At 52.7% G+C, this 20,463-nt stretch overlaps 8 protein-coding genes across 8 annotated transcripts; 4 read left to right on the forward strand and 4 right to left on the reverse strand.

Annotated features, from left to right (window-relative positions):
• Window positions 1–532: 532 nt before the first annotated feature.
• dapA-2 (4-hydroxy-tetrahydrodipicolinate synthase) lies at window positions 533–1,480 on the reverse strand (the record flags this gene model as incomplete). The annotated part of the gene is made up of 1 exon (XM_036635879.1): window positions 533–1,480. One exon carries the CDS (start codon window positions 1,478–1,480, stop codon window positions 533–535), a length of 948 nt encoding a protein of 315 aa, XP_036498609.1.
• Window positions 1,481–2,514: 1,034 nt separating this feature from the next.
• On the forward strand, window positions 2,515–4,359 carry CGCS363_v004031 (putative transporter; the record flags this gene model as incomplete). The annotated part of the gene is made up of 6 exons (XM_036635880.1): window positions 2,515–2,688; window positions 2,755–3,071; window positions 3,124–3,301; window positions 3,352–3,597; window positions 3,662–3,945; window positions 4,011–4,359. 6 exons carry the CDS (start codon window positions 2,515–2,517, stop codon window positions 4,357–4,359), a joined length of 1,548 nt encoding a protein of 515 aa, XP_036498608.1.
• Window positions 4,360–4,964: 605 nt separating this feature from the next.
• On the reverse strand, window positions 4,965–5,824 carry gst3 (Glutathione S-transferase 3; the record flags this gene model as incomplete). The annotated part of the gene is made up of 3 exons (XM_036635881.1): window positions 4,965–5,558; window positions 5,620–5,700; window positions 5,762–5,824. The coding sequence occupies 3 exons, from the start codon at window positions 5,822–5,824 to the stop codon at window positions 4,965–4,967; spliced, it is 738 nt and encodes a 245-aa protein (XP_036498253.1).
• Window positions 5,825–8,311: 2,487 nt separating this feature from the next.
• Window positions 8,312–11,108, forward strand: ASG1-6 (Activator of stress genes protein 1; the record flags this gene model as incomplete). Its single annotated transcript, XM_036635882.1, has 3 exons — window positions 8,312–9,108; window positions 9,169–10,993; window positions 11,046–11,108. The coding sequence occupies 3 exons, from the start codon at window positions 8,312–8,314 to the stop codon at window positions 11,106–11,108; spliced, it is 2,685 nt and encodes an 894-aa protein (XP_036498252.1).
• A 961-nt stretch (window positions 11,109–12,069) lies between these two features.
• Window positions 12,070–12,990, forward strand: axeA-3 (putative acetylxylan esterase A; the record flags this gene model as incomplete). Its single annotated transcript, XM_036635883.1, has 2 exons — window positions 12,070–12,495; window positions 12,547–12,990. The coding sequence occupies 2 exons, from the start codon at window positions 12,070–12,072 to the stop codon at window positions 12,988–12,990; spliced, it is 870 nt and encodes a 289-aa protein (XP_036498623.1).
• Window positions 12,991–13,081: 91 nt separating this feature from the next.
• FCK4-0 (putative alcohol acetyltransferase FCK4) lies at window positions 13,082–14,732 on the reverse strand (the record flags this gene model as incomplete). Its single annotated transcript, XM_036635884.1, has 4 exons — window positions 13,082–13,088; window positions 13,364–13,395; window positions 13,450–14,621; window positions 14,687–14,732. 4 exons carry the CDS (start codon window positions 14,730–14,732, stop codon window positions 13,082–13,084), a joined length of 1,257 nt encoding a protein of 418 aa, XP_036498322.1.
• Window positions 14,733–16,791: 2,059 nt separating this feature from the next.
• Window positions 16,792–17,945, forward strand: CGCS363_v004036 (uncharacterized protein; the record flags this gene model as incomplete). The annotated part of the gene is made up of 4 exons (XM_036635885.1): window positions 16,792–16,900; window positions 16,950–17,185; window positions 17,237–17,368; window positions 17,442–17,945. The coding sequence occupies 4 exons, from the start codon at window positions 16,792–16,794 to the stop codon at window positions 17,943–17,945; spliced, it is 981 nt and encodes a 326-aa protein (XP_036498257.1).
• Window positions 17,946–18,333: 388 nt separating this feature from the next.
• On the reverse strand, window positions 18,334–18,868 carry CGCS363_v004037 (uncharacterized protein; the record flags this gene model as incomplete). Its single annotated transcript, XM_036635886.1, has 3 exons — window positions 18,334–18,498; window positions 18,584–18,788; window positions 18,846–18,868. 3 exons carry the CDS (start codon window positions 18,866–18,868, stop codon window positions 18,334–18,336), a joined length of 393 nt encoding a protein of 130 aa, XP_036498256.1.
• Between the last annotated feature and the right edge of the window lie 1,595 nt (window positions 18,869–20,463).

Genomic DNA, 20,463 nt, shown 5'->3' on the forward strand with positions numbered 1-20,463 from the left:
TGCAACTAGATCTTTCCCGAGACTTGGCTTCAAGCTAGATGCACAAAATCAATGCATGATTCTGGCGAATGCGATGGGGACCTGCAAAAGTGGCGTGTCAATGACCATCATCACCGGCTTCCTGGGTTCGGGTCTCATGCACGACGTCTTTGACGGGTTCAAGCGATGGAAATGATGTGCAGAGAACTAAGGAGGATGTCTCAGTCCCGAGTGGTCTAACAGCAGGCTAACAGCGGGCTGAGCACACCGTCTCCGTCGGTGGCTTGGCCCCCAGGAATCTAGATCTTCGTCAGGGCGAATCATTGAATTGTCTGGGCACTAATCTTTGGTCACCATGCAGACAGGGAAATCGCTTTTCATTCTCTCCTCGTCATGGCATCGCGGGACAGGGAGGTGAGCTTCACTCTTGCAGGGTGCATGAGGCATCCAATCGCGTAAACATCGGCTTTAATCTAAGAAGTGGTTGTATTGCCATCTATTTGAGTCGCACAACATCTCTAACCGTTGACATGTCTCTGATTTCCACCGATCACTACAGTCCCTTGACCCGCGCCAGGGCTGCAGACGACACAGCAGCATGGATTTCCGTCTCCGCACCGTCTTCCAAAGGCAACAGAGGTGACCTCACAGTTGCATGGTCGAGAATACCCCGCGCAACAAGCGCATGCTTCAACGCCACGGTGCCCTCCATGTGCGATCCTCTGTGGTACACGGCCTTCGTGACGGGCTGCAACCTGTCGTGGATCTCGCGGGCCTTGGGGTAGTCCTTTGCCTTGCCGGCCTTGATCATCTCAATGAGCTGCTCCGGCGCAATGTTACCGTATCCGACAAGCATGCCATCAACATCGAACACCGTGTGGAGGAGGTACTCGTCATGGCAAGTGAGTACCTGCAGGTCGGGCCGCTCCCTGCGGATGACGGGGATCTCCGTATCCCAGCGTCTCATGTTCCTCACGCCGTTCTTCATGGCAAACACGCCGGGCTGCGCCGAGATATCTAGGAGAGTCTGGAGGTTATACGTTGCCTTGGTGTTGTCGGGGTACTGGAAGAGGATGAGGGGCAGCCCGCTGACCTCGTAGACGACCTTGTAGCGGTCCTGCGGGGCTCCCGGCTGGTATCCGAAGCGGAGCCAGCCGTGCGAAGGGTACAGTAGCCCGGCCGCGGCACCGGCTTCGCGGGCGCGCTTGGCCTCGAGAGCGGCGACTTCGGTACCTTCGCCGGTGATGCCGGCAATGATGGGGATGCGGTTGTCGACGGACTTGACGAAGGCCTTGATGACGGCGACCTGCTCGTCTTGCGTCAGGAAAGTGCCCTCGCCTGCATGGCCGAGAACGACCAAGCCTTTGACGCCGGAAATGCTGCCGAGCCAGGAACCAAGGCGTTGAATGGCATCGTAGTCGACCTTGCCGTCCTTGGTGAAGGGAGTGATGGGGGCAGGGGTGAGGCCGCGGAGGTCAAGGCTAACTGATTGAGAACCCATTTTGATTTGTTTTCTTGTGAATAAGAAAGTGATGATGATTCGATTAATGTCGAATGGGCTTGAGTTGCTTGTAGTGAAGATGAGTCGAGCTTGATATCGGTCACATCTTGTCTGTTTTATAATGCAAAGAGCCTCTCAGGATAACCCTCGCGGTGACAACCTCGCGCTTCACGAAAAGCCGAAGTCGCGTCTATCGACACTTGAAGCGCCTCTAGCAGTTTCATGTTATGATGTGCCACCCGGAAAGCATGATCGTGTAGGTTGATTCTCCCCGCTTCCCCGCGTCTCCGGGGCGGGGGGCCAAGTTTTCCGGGAAGAGTCCGGACACCAAGTCCGAGATAACTCGGAATAGCGACTCGTGACCTGGAAACACCAGCGCCACCACGCCCTGCAGCAAACCTTGGGCTGATTTTCGCGCCCTAACCGGGTCCCGGGGAGATAACGGATCGTTCTTGACTGGAGAAGATGGAATGTGACCCCATCCCCACGCAACACGTGTGTCATAGTCGATGCACCCCGGAAGCTTGGTGTAATAACAAGTGGTAAAAGGTACCCGGCGAAGTGGCACACAGTGGACGAGGCCCTGGCATGACACGACTGTTGAGAAATTGGTTTCAATTCCTTGTGCCTGATTGTCATGTTCTGTGTGTTTCCGAGTATGAGAGTATTCCGGTTCTCCGGGTCTCCTCGAATCGTGTGGTCTTACGCTAGAGGGACTAACAGAATTTTTATCCGAGTCCTCTTGTGCGGAGGACGCCGGCGCCAAGAATATTTCCCCAGATTCCTCCTTGTTGATCCCCGCAACTCCAGCTCAGCTCGGAGCATTCTGAGCAGACCAATCCCCTTTCCCCAGGAAATCTCCCCCAGACAAGTTGTTGAGGTGTCTTCTGGCTATAAAGAAGACACACTTCAACATTCCCTCTTGCCAAGTTGCCTCCTGCCGTACACAAGGTGGTGTTTCGGTCATTCTCTTTAGCTTGCCTAGAGGATATTCTACTCTTTGAACAATTCCTTTTGCTTTTGAAGCCGTCAACATGACGGCTGTACGAGCATCGTCTGACCGCTCCGACGTCGAGCACGTTGCTCAAGAGAAGGACTCTGTTGCCCATAATGAGTTCCAACAAAACAGCGGCATGAGCCCTGAGGATGCAGACTTCCTCGCCAATTTCCCGGAGGAAAGGAAGAAGAAGGCTGTCCGCAAAGTTGATGTGAGTCTCGACCCGACTTCTCCTCTCTCTCTGCCTACCTATTACTGACGAATATTGAATCCCTAGTTTCGACTAGTTCCAATGCTTGTCCTCCTCTACCTTATGGCCTATTTGGACAAGACCAACATTGGAAATGCCAAGATCGAAGGCCTCCTTGACAGTCTCCATATGACGGGAGTCGATTACAACATCGCGTTGTCCGTCTTCTTCATCCCGTTTGTCTTGGCCGAAGTCCCCAGTAATATGGTGCTGCACATGTTCAAGAGACCATCTCTCTACATTGGCGGAATCGTTATTTGTTGGGGTATTGTCATGACGTGCAATGGAGTTGTCCAAAACTTTGGGGGCTTGGTTGCCGTGAGGATTTTCCTCGGTCTGTTCGAGTATGTAAATGTGAACTGAAAATATCTCGTCAAAACTGACGAAACATTCCAGAGCCGGTTTCCTCCCTGGTGCGATCCTGATCATCTCCAAATGGTACCTCCCCAACGAGACACAAACCCGCATCGCTATTCTCTACACCTCTGCCGCGTCTGGAGGGGCATTTTCAGGTCTCCTGGCGTTTGCAATTGCCAAGATGGATGGAGTGGGCGGATACGAGGGCTGGAGATGGGTAGGTTGGTTTCATCCTTCCAGGCCGTACAAATCATCTGACAAAACAAGATCTTCATCCTCGAAGGGTTAGCTACGGTCCTGATAGGTGTCATGTGTTTCTTCTTTCTTGTGGATTCTCCTGCCCTCTCCAAATGGCTCGAACCCGAAGAAATCCGCTTTCTGGAACTACGACAACAAGCCCGGCGGGTTGTGCGACCCAACGAATTCCGAGACCATCACTTCGATAAGCATGCATTTCTCTCCGTGTTGACAGACTGGAAGATTTATCTCCTAGTCTTGGCCAACTGGTCGAACGTCAGTACAACGACTCAGGAGACCCCAAGCACCACTGTTGGACTTCACTAACTCTCAAGTTTAGGCTGTTCCAAATTACGCACTTAAGTTTACGATGCCTCAGATTATCAAGAACATGGGCTTCACATCTGCCAACGCTCAGCTGTTGACGATCCCGCCGTATGCTGTGGGTGCTATATCCGCGTACCTGTTTTCAGTTTTTGCGGACAAATATTCTTGGCGAATGCCGTTCATCCTCGGCCCGCAATTGCTCCTGGTTGTTGCGTTCACCATCCTATTTACTAAGAGCGAGGACATTAAGGACAACATTGCTCTGAACTACTTTGCCATTTGCCTAGCGTGCTTCGGGTACGTCACATGCACATGAAAAAAATCAAGTATAAGCAGGAAGGAACTAACAGCAATGCGTTCAGAATGTACCCCATTCTTCCAGGAGTCAACGCCTGGAACGTCGCCAACACCCCGAGTCCTACCAAGCGAGCAATCAGCATCGGCTTTCTCGTCTGTGTCGGCAACATTGGTGGCCTCATCGGTAGCTATATCTACATGGACAAGGAGGCTCCGAGGTATCCGACCGGGTATGGGACTTCATTCGGATTCGCGTCGGCAGGAATAATTGCGGTCATCACGTTGGAGGCATTGTTATATAGGAGGAACAAGAAGAAGGAGCTCATGACTGAAGACGAAGTCAGACAAAGACATTCCGACGAGGAACTTGATCGCATGGGAGAAAAGAGCCCGCTCTTCAAGTATGCTCTGTGAGCATTGGGTGTTGGCTAAAATGGATTCTGTGTCTTTTTTTTCTTTAATTAATATCATCGCTCCCGGTGGCTTGCCCTTGATCGCTAGTAAATCTACCTAGTGGTTAGCCTCGATTGCGCCCTGACTCAAAGACCAGATACCGCCAGACCGTGCCCTGAATGGCACTTTCTTTGTTTGATTGCTTACTATAAGGAAAGCGGAAGATGTCTTATCCTGTAAGACGTTTCAACGTAGACCTTCATCCTAAGTTTAGGTCCGCAAAGCCGTCCGCGCACGAGCGGTCCGAGTTCTCAAGTCGGCTCCGGCTGGCGGCTGTCAGCATCCACCTCGGTGGAGACACAATTCACACATCACGGCCGGTTGGCCCAATGGCAAGGCGTCTGACTACGATTAATCATGACATCAGGAGATTCTGAGTTCGACCCCCAGGCTGGTCAAGTGAATATCTTTTTGACCACCGAGGCGCATGTCGACACAATCTTCCCCAGGTGTATCGAGTCCTTTTTGTTTCGCCATCAAGTGGGATGTTCAATCGGTTTCGATATGAGGTTGAGTTGAGACTGCTTGACGTATTTGTAAGTGCTGGTATGTTCTAAGACTCTAGTCTATTGCAAGTCCTTGAAGAATGCGCTGAAGGATTCGAATTGCATGAAAGGCTTGGCCTTGGGACCAATCATCGGCTCCATGCCCTTGTCACCCTTCTCCAAAGCCTTGCGGTAGGCAGGACGCTCAGCAACATCCTTCAGGTACCTGAGAATGTTCTTGTACGGAGACAGGTCCAGCACAGGATAGAAACCACGCATGGTTGTAATACTGAAGACCGTCATGATGTCCGCAGCGCTAAGGTTCTCGCCCGCCAACCACTTGTTGTTCGCCAGCCGGTCATCCATCAACTTCAGGCTGGCTTGGATCTTCTGGTCACATCGCTGTCCGAAGGGCGTGTCGTATGCGCCAGCGAACAGAAGGGTCATGCCGCGACCGATCGCAGCCTGGAGGGAGCCGTTGGCGAAATGGAACCACTCGAGGTAAGCCGCATAGTCCTTGTCGTCGGGGGTTCGGCTCAGTCTGGGCGCGCCGGAGCCGACCTTGGGCTGGCCATGCACAGTCAGGATGTACTCGACTGTGGCGCCCGATTCCGATATTTCGACTGGCGGTGAGACGGTGCTGTCGCGGAAGTAGGGCGCGGTGCCAGCGGGGTTCTGCGCGGGGTCAATCGATGATCATTGATGTGTAGCATCACCTGACGCTCGCGAGACTTACAACATCCTTCAAGCCTTGTGGCGCCAGTCCAGACTTGGGATCTCTCTCATAGATGTTCAGTTTGTAGGGGACTTGCAGCTCCTATGCGGGGTTAGTTTGGGTAAGGTCGCAATGCGCGCAGACCGCTCATCGGACTACTCACCTCCAACAACCACACAATCCTCTCGGATTGAGACAGGCCCAGATGGAAAACTTCGAGCGACATGGCTGATAATTATTGTATGATGCTATGAAATGGAAAAGCGTTGCCGGATTGCACTATTGGACGAGTCAAGGTAGAGTCATGGGGTTCCCCGTCTGATATATATCGATCTGGCAGGTCGGAGATTTGGGCGACTGGACCGTGCCAAATGTCGCAAGATTGACGTCAGGACCCAGGAACAGAGTTTCCGAGGGCAGCAACGGCAGAGAAGGCGGCACCACGAATTGAGATGATTGAGGCGGCAGAGCTCTTAGCGGGTCAAAAGCTGGGGAGACGGTCGAACGGTTGCAACGACGCGGTGCAATTCTCTGAGCCGCCGTCCGTGGCTAGAGGGGCGAGCGGACAGGGACCGGGCGGATGTCACGGAGGAGAGCGGGCACTACTGCGAAGGATTCCCGGATTTAGGAGAGATGGTCCGTCCGTCCGATCGTCCGATGGGCAGATCTACTATCCGGGCGGCGTTTTGACCTTTCTGAGGTTTTGACAGGATTGCGAGCATCAGTCATCATCAGTGAGTTTGCGCGTTGATCTGCGGGGTGGTTCATGTGCCGCCGCCAGACTCGCGTATGGTGGAGTGGTGGTGGTGTGTGAGGTGTCGGTAGGTGTGCCTGATGAAGGTTTTGCGGGACTTTTTCTTTTCAGCTACCGGTTTGTCTTTTTGTGCAGCGATGTGCAGCAGGGATCAGAGCTTCAGTCGAGAGAGAATTTGACAGCTAATTAATTTACGTGCCGCGGTCCTCACGGTGGCACGTTCAAGAGAGAGCAGCAATCAATACCGAGGTATTTGTCATTGGCTGCTGTGAGGGGCTTGGTTTTCAAGGGCCGGGAAGACCTGTGTTGTTTACGGTTAGTGAACCCGAGACTTGCACAACTCTTGTGGGTATCCATGGATAATTGTGCCTCCCCCTTCGCAGGCGGGCAGAAGATATGCAAAGCCGTGGTCAAACACCGAGCCGAGATATGATACCGAGACACACGGGACGCCGCTACCGACACAACGGGCACTTTGTCTCTCTCTGCCTGTTTGGGTTTTACTGTTAATTGTGTCCCAGAGGCCCAGCCCAGGCCCAGACATGTCAGGGCGTTTTCTAAGCTGCAAGACGAACTTACACAATCAGATGGTAAGCAGCTTCCACACGTGGCTAAGTCGATCGCAGATGGCCGGAAACAAATCCAATTGGTCCCAGCCGGTACGGAAGAAGCCACAACCTGGATGTGAGGCATGTGAAGCGAGAGGAGGATGTCGGAATCCAACTCTGTGCTCGGACTCACTGTAGGGCAGCAAGGTTGAGAGTTCAAGCCAGAGGGGACAGAGCTAGAGCCAGAGCCAGAGCAGAGAGCGAGAGCTAGTATGTAGGTAGAGAAGCAAGACACACCCCGCACTGCCTTTTTGTTGTTGTTGCGGGCATGCACAGGTAGAGGGTTAGACCCGAGAGCTGCGTCTTTGCCGTGTTGAGACAGGACGGGAGCTTTATTCCTGCTGCTCGGCGGGTTGGGCTGTAGGTTGTCCGGGGTCCAGGTGTATGTGCGACGGGTGAAAGGGGTCGTTTTGCCGCGTAAAAGTAGCTGTCTCCCCCTAGGACGGGGGCCAAGTCGAGTCTGCGACCTGACTCTTTTCCCGTCTTTTCATGTATTTGTCTGTACTTCTGTACTCTTGTACTCTGTACCTATTACATGCCCGACATACACTCGTATCCGTACAGAAAAGAGGGAAAGAAAGCAGAAGAGAAAAGGGACAGACACATACACACACACTCATACTCACACTCACACAGAAAGTCTTTCGGCCGCGATCTCCAGCCGAAGCCCCCCAGTTCCGGCGCCGCGTCTCGTCTCGCATCCTTGAATCCTTGGATCTCGATTAGCTAATCGATCCAACTCAACCGATCATCAGCCACCTCCACCCCCTTTTACCACATCGGTCCAAGGCTAATCGAGAAGTGGCTTTGCTGCACAGAAATCTTCTCTTTTTGCTGCTGCTGGTGCTGCTGCTGTGCTGCCGAGTGGCTGTCCCGCCGTGGCTTCCGCGGTGGAGTCTCTCTCTTCTTTAGTTAGTCCTTCACTCCATTCACACACCACCACCAAACCAAACCAAACCTAGCCTCCCTGGCGTTTTGTTGCTTTTCCGAATCGAACCCATCGCTGCAGGCTTCACATCAAAAGTTCTGCCCCCCGACGTAGCACCGCGTCGCGCACGCCCGTTTCCAATTTCTTGCTCCTCGTTTTCGCTTCCTCACTAGGCCTCGGCAACTATGAATCGCATCTAAGGAAGCCGCCCTTTTTCTGGAGAGCATTGGTGACGATACTCTCGACCCACACAAGTTGTCGGCGTGGGGAGAGGAAGCGTGAGGGACCGACAAGAGAGAAAAAACAGAGAGAGAAAGAAAGCCGTCCGACACTCCCCGTTGGACTGACACCTGTGCGACACCTGACGCGGTCATCCATCCCGGGACAAGACGGACTTGACTCAGTGGATACCGCACCGCACTCATGTCAGCAAACGCGTCGGAGGGTCGGATTTCCATGACCGTCCAGAGTATCATGGCAGACAACCCCGATCCGCCTACACCAACAACACAACAAACACCATCCACCGCGCCCCCCGATGCCCGTACCCGAGAACCAGCTGGATCCATCAGCGCCGCGCCCACCCCGTCGTCCAACGTCTCTCAGCCGTCGCCCTCGAGCGGCACCCCAACGGAGCCACCTCCGCGGAAGAAACGCCCACTCCCCGAAGGTCGACCCGCGGATGACGATGGCAAGTCAGAGTCCCAGGCCTCGGAGCCATCCCGGAGAAAGCGCCCACTGCCGGAGGGACGTCCTGACGACGGCCTGACCCTGTCTGAACCCCCGGAATCATCCCGCAAGAAGCGCACCCTGCCTGAAGGTCGTCCAAGTACGGGCCCCTCCCCCGAGCCGTCGGACTCCTCCCGGAGGTCGCGCCCACTACCCGAAAGACCCTCCTCCGGCCATTACCTCCGCGAAGAGTCGGAGTCGGGTCCGTCCGTGTCTCCAGTTCTACCTTCTTCCGCCGTAGCTTCCGCCGCAAACCGCCGGCGGAGCCACAAAGTCAGCCGCGCATGCGACTACTGCAAGGCCAAAAAGCTGAAGTGTTCCGGCACCATCCCCTGCGACGTTTGCACCAAGAAGCGTCTCGCCTGCATCTACGATGCGAGCTACCGTCGCGGGAGACCCCCGACCCCGCCGCCGGCTCCATCAGCTGGAGTTGAAGTTGCGACCCCAACGACTGACGCCAGGTTAGTGCCAGCATCCTACCAGGCGCAATTGTAAGTGCTCTTCTTGCTTATGCGCACACGCACTGCGCAAAGAAAGCTCACACGCCGCAGTCCTGTCGCTACCGGTACGCCTCGAGCAAGGCCTTCGCAGCAGCCCATTACCCTTGAATCTTCGCCAGCCGTCGAGGAGAGCGTCCTCCAGCCAGTGTCGAGGGCGTCGCCAGAGGTCGAGATCGCCGAGATCGAGGGGCAGTACTTCGACACCACGTCAAGCTTAACCTTCCTCCACCGCGCATGGAAACGTTTGTCATCTCAGAGACTAGCTGGTGGCGTCGTTCCCCATGTTTCTAGTACAAACGAACAGCACCAGACCATGACAAGGGCAGGCGACAAGCCCTTTGCATCAGCAACCCACGAGAGTCATCCTCTTCCCGAACGATCAGTCGGCCTGGAAATGATGCGCTTCTATTTTGACGTTTGCGTGGTGACCTACCGCTGTCTGCACCAGGGCTACGTGGTTGAATGGTTTAATGTCCTATTAACAAACGCGCTAGACAATGTGCCGTTACACCGTGACATTGGCCACGCTAAAGCGTCGATTGTCTTGACCATCCTTGCCATCGTCACTCTGCGCAAAATCAAGGTAAGGGGCACCGAGCCGTCACCAGACGAGGCTTCCGAACTACGACGCAGCGATTCCTATTTCTGCCGAGCCACAGGCTTAACGGACCAGGAAACAGGCCTTCCAAAGCTTGAATCCGCCCAGGCGCGTCTACTGCAGACTTTGTACCTGTTGCAGACGTCACGCATGAATCAGGCTTGGTACACATTTGGCAGTGTACTTCCTATTGTGTCGGCGTTGGGTCTGCATCGCAAAGCAAGTCGCAAAAGAGCCAGCAACGGCCAGGCCCCTCCCGTCGACTACATTACGTCGCAATGTCGGAAGAGAACCTTTTGGGTGGCCTACACCATCGACAAGTACCTCGCGGTCGTGTTTGGTCGTCCGAGAATGTATCATGACGAAGACATTGATCAGGACTTCCCCGACTGCGTCAATGACGAAGACATGACTCCCCAGGGCAGATCGAGCGACGAACCCGAAATGGACTGCCACGTTGAATCGCTCATCTTCCATGCAAAGCTTGCCCAGCTGATTGACGGAATTTCGCGCGAGGTGTACTCGATCAAACCAATACCGAAACACGATCGTCTCTTGGCCGCTCACCGATACGGACGCGCTCTTCACGGGTGGCGCGAATCTCTACCGCATCACCTCGGCACCGTCCGCCCAATGTCTTTGATCCCATCCTTTAGGCGACAAAACACCGCACTGAAGCTGGCATACTGTCACGCCATCATGCACGCCAACCGTCCTTTCCTTCTCGGCACGACGACCTCGCGAGGCGATAGCCAACCGTCTGCGCTCGACGATAGTGTAGAGGAATGTATCAACGCCGCCAAGACCGCACTCGAGACAGTCGACGCGATGGCCAGCGACGGGACTCTGTTCCATGCGTTTTGGTGGACGCCCTACGTCACTTTTTGCGCTCTTGCTGTGGTTTATGTCTGGAAGATACAAAGAGTAGGAGACGACGAGGACAAAGGACTCTTCGAGCTCGCGGACCGATGCCAAAACCACCTGGCGAAAGCCACGACGTCCGACAGCCCGAGCAGGCGGTATAGCGTCATCTTGGAGGAGTTGCGAGAAGAGGCCAAGGGGCCTGAAGCCAGACAACGGGGGCCAGAACAAGGCGCGACCTCTGAACAGGCTGAGAGTGGACAGGCAGCGGATCCGATGCAAGTTGACGACCCTTCGGCACTTGGCGTGGCACAATCGGGCGACATGGGCGCGGTGTTCCAGACACAGGGCTTCGAAGGCATGACCAACTTTCTGGCAGGCTGGGAGACTACGGATTGGTTAGATCTAGACTCTTCGGTATATCGCTACCTTCGCGCATTCTAAAATCCATGTGCTGATGAATCGGCAGGCCTTCGCCACATTTTCGAACTTCGAGGGCGCTCCCGTGTTCTGGATGCCGCCCGCTCCCTGAACGACCGATCGCCTCCTAGACACCGACAAGTTGGACACATGGAATCGTAGGAACGGCATGCGAAAGCCCTCGGGTATTGCGTCGCCGTACGGTTGACGATTGCGCATTGTAGGCAGGCGGCTGAAAGGATGTCCGCGTGGTACGCAGCTCCGACTCCGGATACCCCGGATGATTGGCATCGCGATGAATCGCGGAGAAATAGTGCGCCAGTCGATTATACCCTTATCCAAATTATTGTCACGTCAACGAACCGTTGGGATTGGGGGAATTATAAACATCAACCCCGTGGCTCAAGCTTCAGCCTAGGTTTTGCCACATCAATTATGTCCCAAAACTCACTGCTTTGGCCTGGGATTCCCGGTTCAATGCGCCAAGCATGGGAGCATGTTCCGTGGCTGGTGTTGCCGGCAAGCCAGATTATCCAGCAGATCGGCAATGCGCAACCACCGCAAAAGTGCAAGGCAACCCCCGGACTCTCTCTCGCAAAAGGAACCATGCAGCCACGCTAAGCAGCGGCTCTCGGCATCTAAAGTTGAGACCATACCAGGTTCTGTTCGGAGGCTTCCGCAAGTGCCGAAGAAGCTTTTTTTCCAGATGAACCCGTTCCTGCGGGTTGCTCCCTTCGGACGAAGAGTGGCCAATTCTTCCGGCTAAATTCTTATTCCCCCTGCCCAATTCGACTCTTTTGGTGGTTGCCCCCCTTTCCAAGACGACCCTGGATGTGGGGGACCGAGATGACCGGGTTTTACACAAACGACTTGCGACCCCTGACGTCGTCTATGAGCGGCTGAAGGGAAGTCTACAAAAGTTGCATGGTGCGGCACAACAGGGCGATTGTCTGATCAGCTTCGTTTTTGATCCTCGCGGGACCATAAATACCCAGAAGCCAAGTCGAGTTTGACAAGTGGGAACTGGACGATCAGCATTTTGTCAAGCAGTTTGCGATCCAATCAAATCAGCCATGAAGTTCAGCAACATTCTTTCCTTCTTCGGCCTGGCCAGCGCCGCCAGCGCTGCTTCGCTGCAGCAGGTCACCGACTTCGGCTCCAACCCCAGCGGCGTCAAGATGTACATCTACGTCCCCGACAAAGTCGCCACGAACCCTGCTGTTGTCGTCGCTATTCACTACTGCACCGGCACCGCTCAGGCTTACTACAACAACAGCCCTTACAAGACTCTCGCCGACTCCAAGGGCTTCATTGTCATCTACCCCGAGTCGCCCTACTCGGGAACTTGTTGGGATGTCTCGTCCAAGGCGACCCTCACTCACAATGGCGGAGCTAACAGCAACTCCATTGCGAACATGGTTTCGTACACTCTTAACAAGTACAACGGCAACAAGTCCAAGGTCTTCGTTACTGGCTCTTCGTCCGGTGCCATGATGACCGTAAGTTGACCGCAACCTGTCAATAGTGTCGTGCTTTGCTAACCTTGTCAGAACGTCCTTGCCGCCACCTACCCCGATGTCTTTGCTGCCGGCATCGTCTACAACGGTGTCCCGGCCGGCTGCTTCTACACCGGCACCGTCAACGGCTGGAACAGCACCTGTTCCCAGGGTAACTCCATTGCCACGCCCGCCGCCTGGGCAAAATGGGTCACCGACGCCTACCCCGGCTACACCGGGTCCCGCCCCCGCATGCAGATCTACCACGGCAGCGTCGACACCACGCTTAACGCCAAGAACTACCAGGAGACTATCAAGCAGTGGTCCGGCGTCTTTGGCTACAACCCCGACAAGCCCGTCACTTCGTCTGCGAACACGCCCATCGCCAACTACCGCACAGATGTCTTTGGCGACCACCTCACCGGTGTCTGGGCTGTCGGTGTTGGACACACTGTCCCTATCCGGGGTGACGATGACATGAAGTTCTTCGGTCTTTAAACTGGTGTACATAATTTGATGCCGGATATTCTTTGGACATATTTTGAACATAGCATATAAGAATGCCTTCACCAACCACTTGGCTCCCGGTTTAACAACTAGCGGTTGAACCTGTGTCCGCATGAGTCAGCAACAGACCTCATTGTGCTGTGTCGGACCGGGAATCTGTCTTGGAGAACCGGGCCGGTTCATTGAAGTGATAGTCGACGTCTAGCCGGTTGTGGCGCCGGCTAACTTCAAAGTTGCTGATCGTACCTTGGAAGATGATTGGCTGATACAGTAGATGCAATGAGCATAGTATCGAATCTAGTCTTTTCAGCGACCGCCCTCAGATACTAGTGCTAGTAAAGACTCTCTAAACGTAGAGACCAACTCTTCAGCCAGACGCTTCTCCACAATGCCCTCCTGCCACGAGAGAGCAAACCCGAGTTGCCCGTCTCTCCCCGTCACAACGCTCACCTTGATAGCCCCAGAGGTTGCACTGGAACTTTGACTGAACAGCATCCGCTCCATTTTGAACTCAGTCTCGGTCACTTTTCCAGCGTAGCCGACAACCCCGACATTGCTTAGTTCCCACGCAGCGGCCCGCTTCTTCCCCAGCTTTCCGGATAACCATCCCGGCATGTCATCGGCGACGTGACGTAGATACCCGACAGGCATATCCGCTCCACGTCTTTTCGTAACCTCATCAATCGTCGATTTTGTCCGTCTAGCGTCGGACCACACCGACGCCGGATCCGCGCTCCGGGAATATTGTTCGCTGAAGGATCCAACGTAACAACCTAGGGATCTGTCGCTGATGGGTTCCGGCATCAGGTGGCGCAGGGATACGGCACAATCGCCCTGCAACGTATCATAGTCGTCGGGAAGAACTTTGAAGAATGCTGCTGCGAGGAGGGCCATCATACCAGCCGTTACAGATGCCTTCTGTTCCTTGCAGTATTTTCTGAAGCTGTCGGCAACTTCTCCCGAGACCCAAACCAGCCTGACACGGGTTCTCACTGGAAGTTTCTGCACTGCACCGCTCCAGACGTTGGCTGGCGACTCGTTGTAGATCGATGCCTGCTGAACGAAGGCTTCTGAAGCCGGCAGATCATAGACGGCCTCCAGTGAGGGAAGCAGCGCATCTTTCGAATGGGTCGTTATAGACGACTGATTCAGAGCTTTCTCTAGGTCTTCATGAAAGATTAGGGCACTCTTGGTGTCCATCAGTGAGTGGTGAAAGCATAGACAAGCCACGAAACTTCCAGAGTTGGTCCGGTCATCCAGAACCTCTAGTCTCCAGAAGGGCTGTGGGTTCACGCCGTGCTCAAACGGCGTATTGTGTTGCTTTTCTAGCGTCATTTGTAGTTCAGCTTCAAACTGAGGGTCGGTGACGACCGTCTGCGATTTTCTCAACTGAATGACTTGCTCGGGTTCGGTAATTGGCAGAGAGATGAACCGAGGATCTTTGGTATCGATATCAACGGGTGCCGCACTCAAGATCGGGTGCTGGGCAACCACGTCGCCAATAGCCCACCATAGAGCCTGCAGAAGATCTCCGTTGTAGGAACATCTATAGACTGCAGTGACGCAGACGTTGTTGTAGATTCCGAGGTGGCTTCTGACTGTCGAGTATCGCTCCAACAGGCCTGCAGGTGTCAACTGAATTACTTTGCCTTCTACTACGCTCGGCCTTTAGGTAGACAGTGCTTACCCAGAGGCCGCAATTTCCTGGGCGCTATGTCAATTTTGCCGTTCATGATGCTGGAATTTGACTCTATGGGCCTTTCTCGAAAATGCTTCCATTCGATGCCTTTAATCTGCTCGGAAGACGTCTCCGAGGATTATTAATCTCACCCGATGAAATCCATAAACTCCGGCCGGCACGTCGAGGTGATCCGGACCGGCTATCCGGTTTTAACGACCAGTCGTTACGCCCTTGAACATGTCATTGCGCCCTTCAGTACAGACTAACAACGATGTTTCAATGGGCTGAATTTGACCGCGTGTCCAAAATAGATCCATGGATTGAAATTTATTATTTCCTGTTTCTTGTAGGTATTTACTAGAGTTTACATACCGCATGTGTTAAGAGTGTTCCATCGACACATTCTATATAGCATCCTTTACCGATTGGCTCTCATCCAGTCTGTCGCAAAGCTCACTGCCTCTCGCAATGGAAATATTCCACAATATGCACCGCCGACCAATCCCTTCTTCACAGTCCCAGTTCTTTCTAGACCTTTACCAATGAACCCAAAGTCGTCATCGTTAAGGGTGATGTCTCTGACCGTCACCCATTGCCGGGAGCCCCCCACTATCGCAGCGAATGAGTTGCTTTCCAGCGGAGCGACATTACGGTACTCTGCCAAATGGAACGCCGTGCAAGTATCGAATCCGGTGCCCAGCATTAAGATGCGAGCTTCAAGTTGCTCCAACTTGGCGAGCGGGCTGTTCTCCCCTAAGCGACAATCGAGTGCGTGCCCTGCAGTGATTTCGTCTGCCTTGGGCCCAACGGCAGCAAATGAGGTCTGTGGATGCCCACTTCTCACAGCTCCGGGCCAATTCCTCAGCATTTCTGGAATTGCTCCCACCCCCCGAGTCCGGGTGATCCGCGGATCATACGCGGGCATTGTGTCCCGGATAGTTTGCCACAACTCTCGGGGCGCGCGTGGAGACCTCCATTCTGCCGGGTCGGTGTTGTCCCCCGTGTAGGTCGGTACTACCAGCGTCCCTTCATCTCCCAAGACTTCGAGGAGAGCAGAGATGACCGTTTCGGCGCCGCCGTTCACCCATCCGAGGCGGCTAAGGGACGAATGGAGCAGGAGCGTTTCGCCTTCGACTATTCCGAGTTTCTTAAAGTCCGAGATGAGAAATTGTTTTGTGCAAAGCGGCCGTCCAATGATTTCGGCGAGCATTGCTTGACGGAAAGTCGCCGTATGTTGAATGAGAGAAAGACTCGGCGAGGAGCACGGATCAGACCATCTTCCTGTGCGGGGAAGAAGTGAGATGATGGCACGAACCAACGTTTAATTAGTGTCACAGGACCTGCAGGTTGCACGCAACCTTGACTCTTAATTGGATGAGTCATCACCTGCAGAAAGCCTGATCGTAGCCCCAAGCGAACCCAAGAGGTCATCGTGACTTGAAGTTGGCACTGCGGTTGTCGCACAACGCAGAGTTCTACCCGATTAGCGTGGAAGCCAACAGCTCAGAGCTACTTAGTAGAGATTTGGTAGGTGCCACGATTCTCTACGACAGATGGCTTGCGTTAGTGCAATTTAAGATGCTCAAACTGAAGGGCCCCGGATGCACGCTTAAAGGCGTAATGCGCAGTGTAGTCGCCTTTAACGCGTCAGAGAAGGTTGCCAAAGAAGAGGACTGAATTTCGAAAGCCTCATGTCGCAAAACAAGGACCTTCAATTGCTTATTCGCTGAAGTAATATTAGCAAGACTAAGCTGAGTCTACAGAATAGCGAAAAAAATCGACAGGCTTCAAACACATCACTGCTCGAAAATGACTTAATGCCACGTGTGAACATCTGCAAACCAAATGAAACAAGCTGTACGGGCGATCTTATGACATCAACATCATCATCAAGTGGTTCTCAGGGCGGGGTTGCATGCAAGCACACGCATCGAGACAATCATCGCTGCATGTGGTGGGTGGTTGCACTATTGGGGAAATCTTTACCCGAAATCTAGTTATTTGATTTAGTATATGAATGTCACGGTTCGCATCTTCGCGCCAAGCCTCAATTACTCACCCGGGTAACCCGTTAAAGTTACTCGTCTTAAGCAGCGATTGCAGTTCTTAATATGGAACACCATTTTCCAGCGTTTGAAGATCTGCCTGTAGTTCCGGGTGCACCTCAAGGATGTCTTTGGGGTTTTTATGACAGGAATGGCAAGAAGGACGAGCTTGGCTGTAAGAATGCCTGGTAGAGAATGGTTTTGCGCCTGCTAAAGAACTGTAGCTTTGAACCTTCTGACGCCACGTGTCGTGAAAGAAGCCGCCTGCGAGATTCAAACCGGTCGCCGGGTTCAACTTGATTGGCCTCTGGATTCATTCAAGTCTCCAGGCTTCGGTCGAAGAGAACTACAGCACACAATACTGGATGCCTCTGAGAATCCAGACATCAATGCCTTCGTCTTGGATGATGAGATACATATCAACACTCAGGGCAGCTCGCAATGGGATAGCCTGAAACACGTAGGTACACGGCAAGGCCATACGAACAGCAAGATCTCACGCGGCTCATAGTTCGCCCATCAAAAAAGTCAGGTCTTCTATGGGGGCCTGACATACGAACAAGCAAAGAAGACACACACCAATGGAATACATACCTGGTGTCAGGCCGGAGGCATTACAGGCCGTGGTATACTGGTCGACATGGTATGTGAGACTAGAAAAGATGGTTTTGCAAGCGTTCAAATAGAAGAATGGGTACTGACACAATGCGTTTAAGGTTCGATACTACCAAAGGCGCGATGGAAAACTACCAGACGCCTGGTCTACAAGCCCGATCGGGGTCAACGATATCCAGGCGGCTCTTGCCGAGCAAGGTACAGAATGCCGACCTGGAGACATCTTAATCATGCGCACTGGCTACATCAAGAGGTACAATGAGTCTTCCGAAGAAGAGCGTCGCAAAGGGATGAAGTTTGGGGGTCCTGCCATCGGCATTGCATCTACCGAAGAGACGGTACGGTGGCTGTACAACAAGCACTTCGCTGCGCTGGCAGGTGACACTGTTTCTTTTGAAGCTTGGCCACCGCCAGCAGGGACTCCGTTTGTAATCCACGAGTTTGCGCTTGTTTGGTGGGGAACGCCTCTCGGAGAGTTGTGGGATCTTGAGAAGTTGGCGGAACTATGCGAGGAACATGAAAGATGGTCCTTCTTTCTGACCAGTGCACCTTTGCACTTGAAAGGTGGGATAGGAAGCCCACCTGGTGCTATCGCTATATTTTAAACACGTATCTAGCTGCGTTTGACCTGATCTCTTTGCTGTGAAGATATCGAGAGGTTAATCCCACAGTCGATGTAGTAACCCAGTTCTCAAGCTCTTCGTGGTGTTTCAGCCCAACGCGGATATTTGACTTCCAATGACTTTTTAGAGGCCTTTCCAATTTCGATTGAGTTATCTAATTCTCACTGGGTGTTGTCTGCCTCCAAGACTACCATCGAGAGCATTGTTCCGGCAAGAGAGATGGCCACAAAAGATTACGGCCTCTACGTTATCGCAGTCTGAAGTCATGCTACCTGTATCAGCTACAGCCCTCGCTGTCATTCCAGCTCTACTCTTCGCCTCGAATCCTCCAACTCTGCGGTATGATAACGCGGATCAGACGCCTGTGTCTCTAAAACTTCGCACGCCTGTAGCTCTGGGGCCTGCTGGCGATGTCCCAGTTCGCCATCGTCAGGAGCGCTTGGATTCGATGATTTCCGACGGTCCGCAGATTCCGGTCCAATGGCTTCGTCCGTTCCTCTGACTTTTCCTCGCCGATGGCGATACAGCTCGCGGCCTAGCATGATTAGCTTCAGCTGACACCTTTCATCAATAAGATATAGCAACGCACTGAATGCAAAAGCGCTCGTTAAGAATAACACGAATATGACGGCCGTAACAGCTGTTGCTGCGATCGTTGCAGTAATAAAGGTTTGGGAGTATTGCTTGATATCAAGGTTGAACAACGCCTTGTATTGGGTGCCGAAAGCTGAGGCGAATGCGTCGATGGAGGCGAGATTGTCTGCGTGGCTGGCGAAAAGAGCGAGACAAACCAGCCATATGATGACGGAAAAGATTTCCAGGCCACTGCAAAGTCACTGAATCAACAGACCATCCTCAATTCTCTTACTGATTGAGTCTTACAGATGTACCCAGCTGTTGTACATGGTGGGAATGAAGGTCACTGCGACCCCAAGCCACGTTATGTACGTCAAAGTCCAAGCAAAGGCGAACCAAGAGAGAGCTGATTTATTGGTCAATGGAGACTGAAGACTAAAGAGAAAGTATTGTGCAACTGGGAAACGTACGGAAGCCTTCAGCGCCGCTGAAGGACTATGAACATGAGAGCTACTGTCAGCAAGTACGACTGATTCTGGCCATTGGGATGAGAAGAGACCCAGGCACAAAGTAGTTCGGAATGAAACCTACTGTTATCCTTTGAGAACCTGTTGTTTTTTGTATAGTGATGAGTCCCCAGGCAGTCAATGCTACTACTACAGTCGAAAGAACCTATGATTCAACGCCGCCAAAATGTTAGCATTAAACTTTATCTTGCAGACCAACCCGTTTCCAAAGTCTGTCGGATGACAAAAAGTATCATTGCCACTCACAACTTGTGCTATCCTGAGACCTGCCACCCAAACTGGCATTCTGGGAATGTGGGAACGGTTCTTCCCATCTTTAGGCCAGGCATCTCTTGTTAGCATAGCCATCGATGTAAATATGAGAACTCGTGTTCTCCAAATCAAGCTTATTCGGGACGCCAATTCGTGTGACTTCTACTAGAATAACGAAGTCGAATTGAGGCTGAAATATCAGTTGAAGAACTTCAGTGGCTGGCGATGAAAAAAGCAGAACGGAATAACAAGAAGGGGGAAGTGAGTAACTTGAATTTGGAGACGCCAAGATTGAACATCCCGAAAAGAAAACCAGCATCAGCCTGCTTTATGAGGAAAATGGATGTTCAGCCACCGCACATCATCCTATGGAATGCATGCAATGTGGCAACGCGATCTTCATTGCGGCGCAAGGCAGAAAGATCCCATGCAAGCGTGGCCGTCATTGGGCGCAAAGGCTGCTTTGCCATACACCTGCATTTGTTTTGAGCAGGTTGGTCTCAGCTGCCTAAGCTAGGCGTCTTGATCGCATCACACAAATGACGTTCTGAAATCTTGGCGTTTTCAGCCATTCCCTTGGCTCGCCCCTGTCAGATTTTTGTTTTCTGTGATTAGCACAATCAATCAACAATTGGTTCAGGCCTCCGCATTAATTATACTGTGTATTATTTGTGCTATAAGGTGGCAAACTACTGTACCACACCATATCTCTAAACTCAAAAAGAGAAGAATAGGGTTGGACGGGTTGATTGAAAGTCGACCTCTAGCTGCGGGCACCTTCTTTCGTTCAGAAAAAGAATGAGATCTGGATATCAAAGGTTTTTGAAAATTATTTCAGAAACTGAAGGTGGCAAGATCAATCTCCAAATGTTGCAGATGTTTGGAGATTATGTATTTTGTTTTTCCATACTTTTGAATTCCGTACAAAAGAAAAGTTGCCTCCGATTCTTCCTCCTAAAAGAAGTGGCTGTAGTCTAGTACAGCTCCTCGAGCCTCTAATCATAATCGTGTCTCATAACGCAATGCTGAACATCTCCAGAATGTCACAGTCTCCCGGAAAGGTCCCGTCGGTGTCAAACGCTTCGCAGTGAATCTACAAAGCTGAGGATTCCAGCTGTATAACATCTGACTGTGATTATTTCAAC

This window comes from Colletotrichum siamense (assembly GCF_013390195.1).
Source record: "Colletotrichum siamense strain Cg363 chromosome Unknown KSG_Cg363_contig03, whole genome shotgun sequence".
NCBI lineage: Eukaryota > Fungi > Ascomycota > Sordariomycetes > Glomerellales > Glomerellaceae > Colletotrichum > Colletotrichum siamense.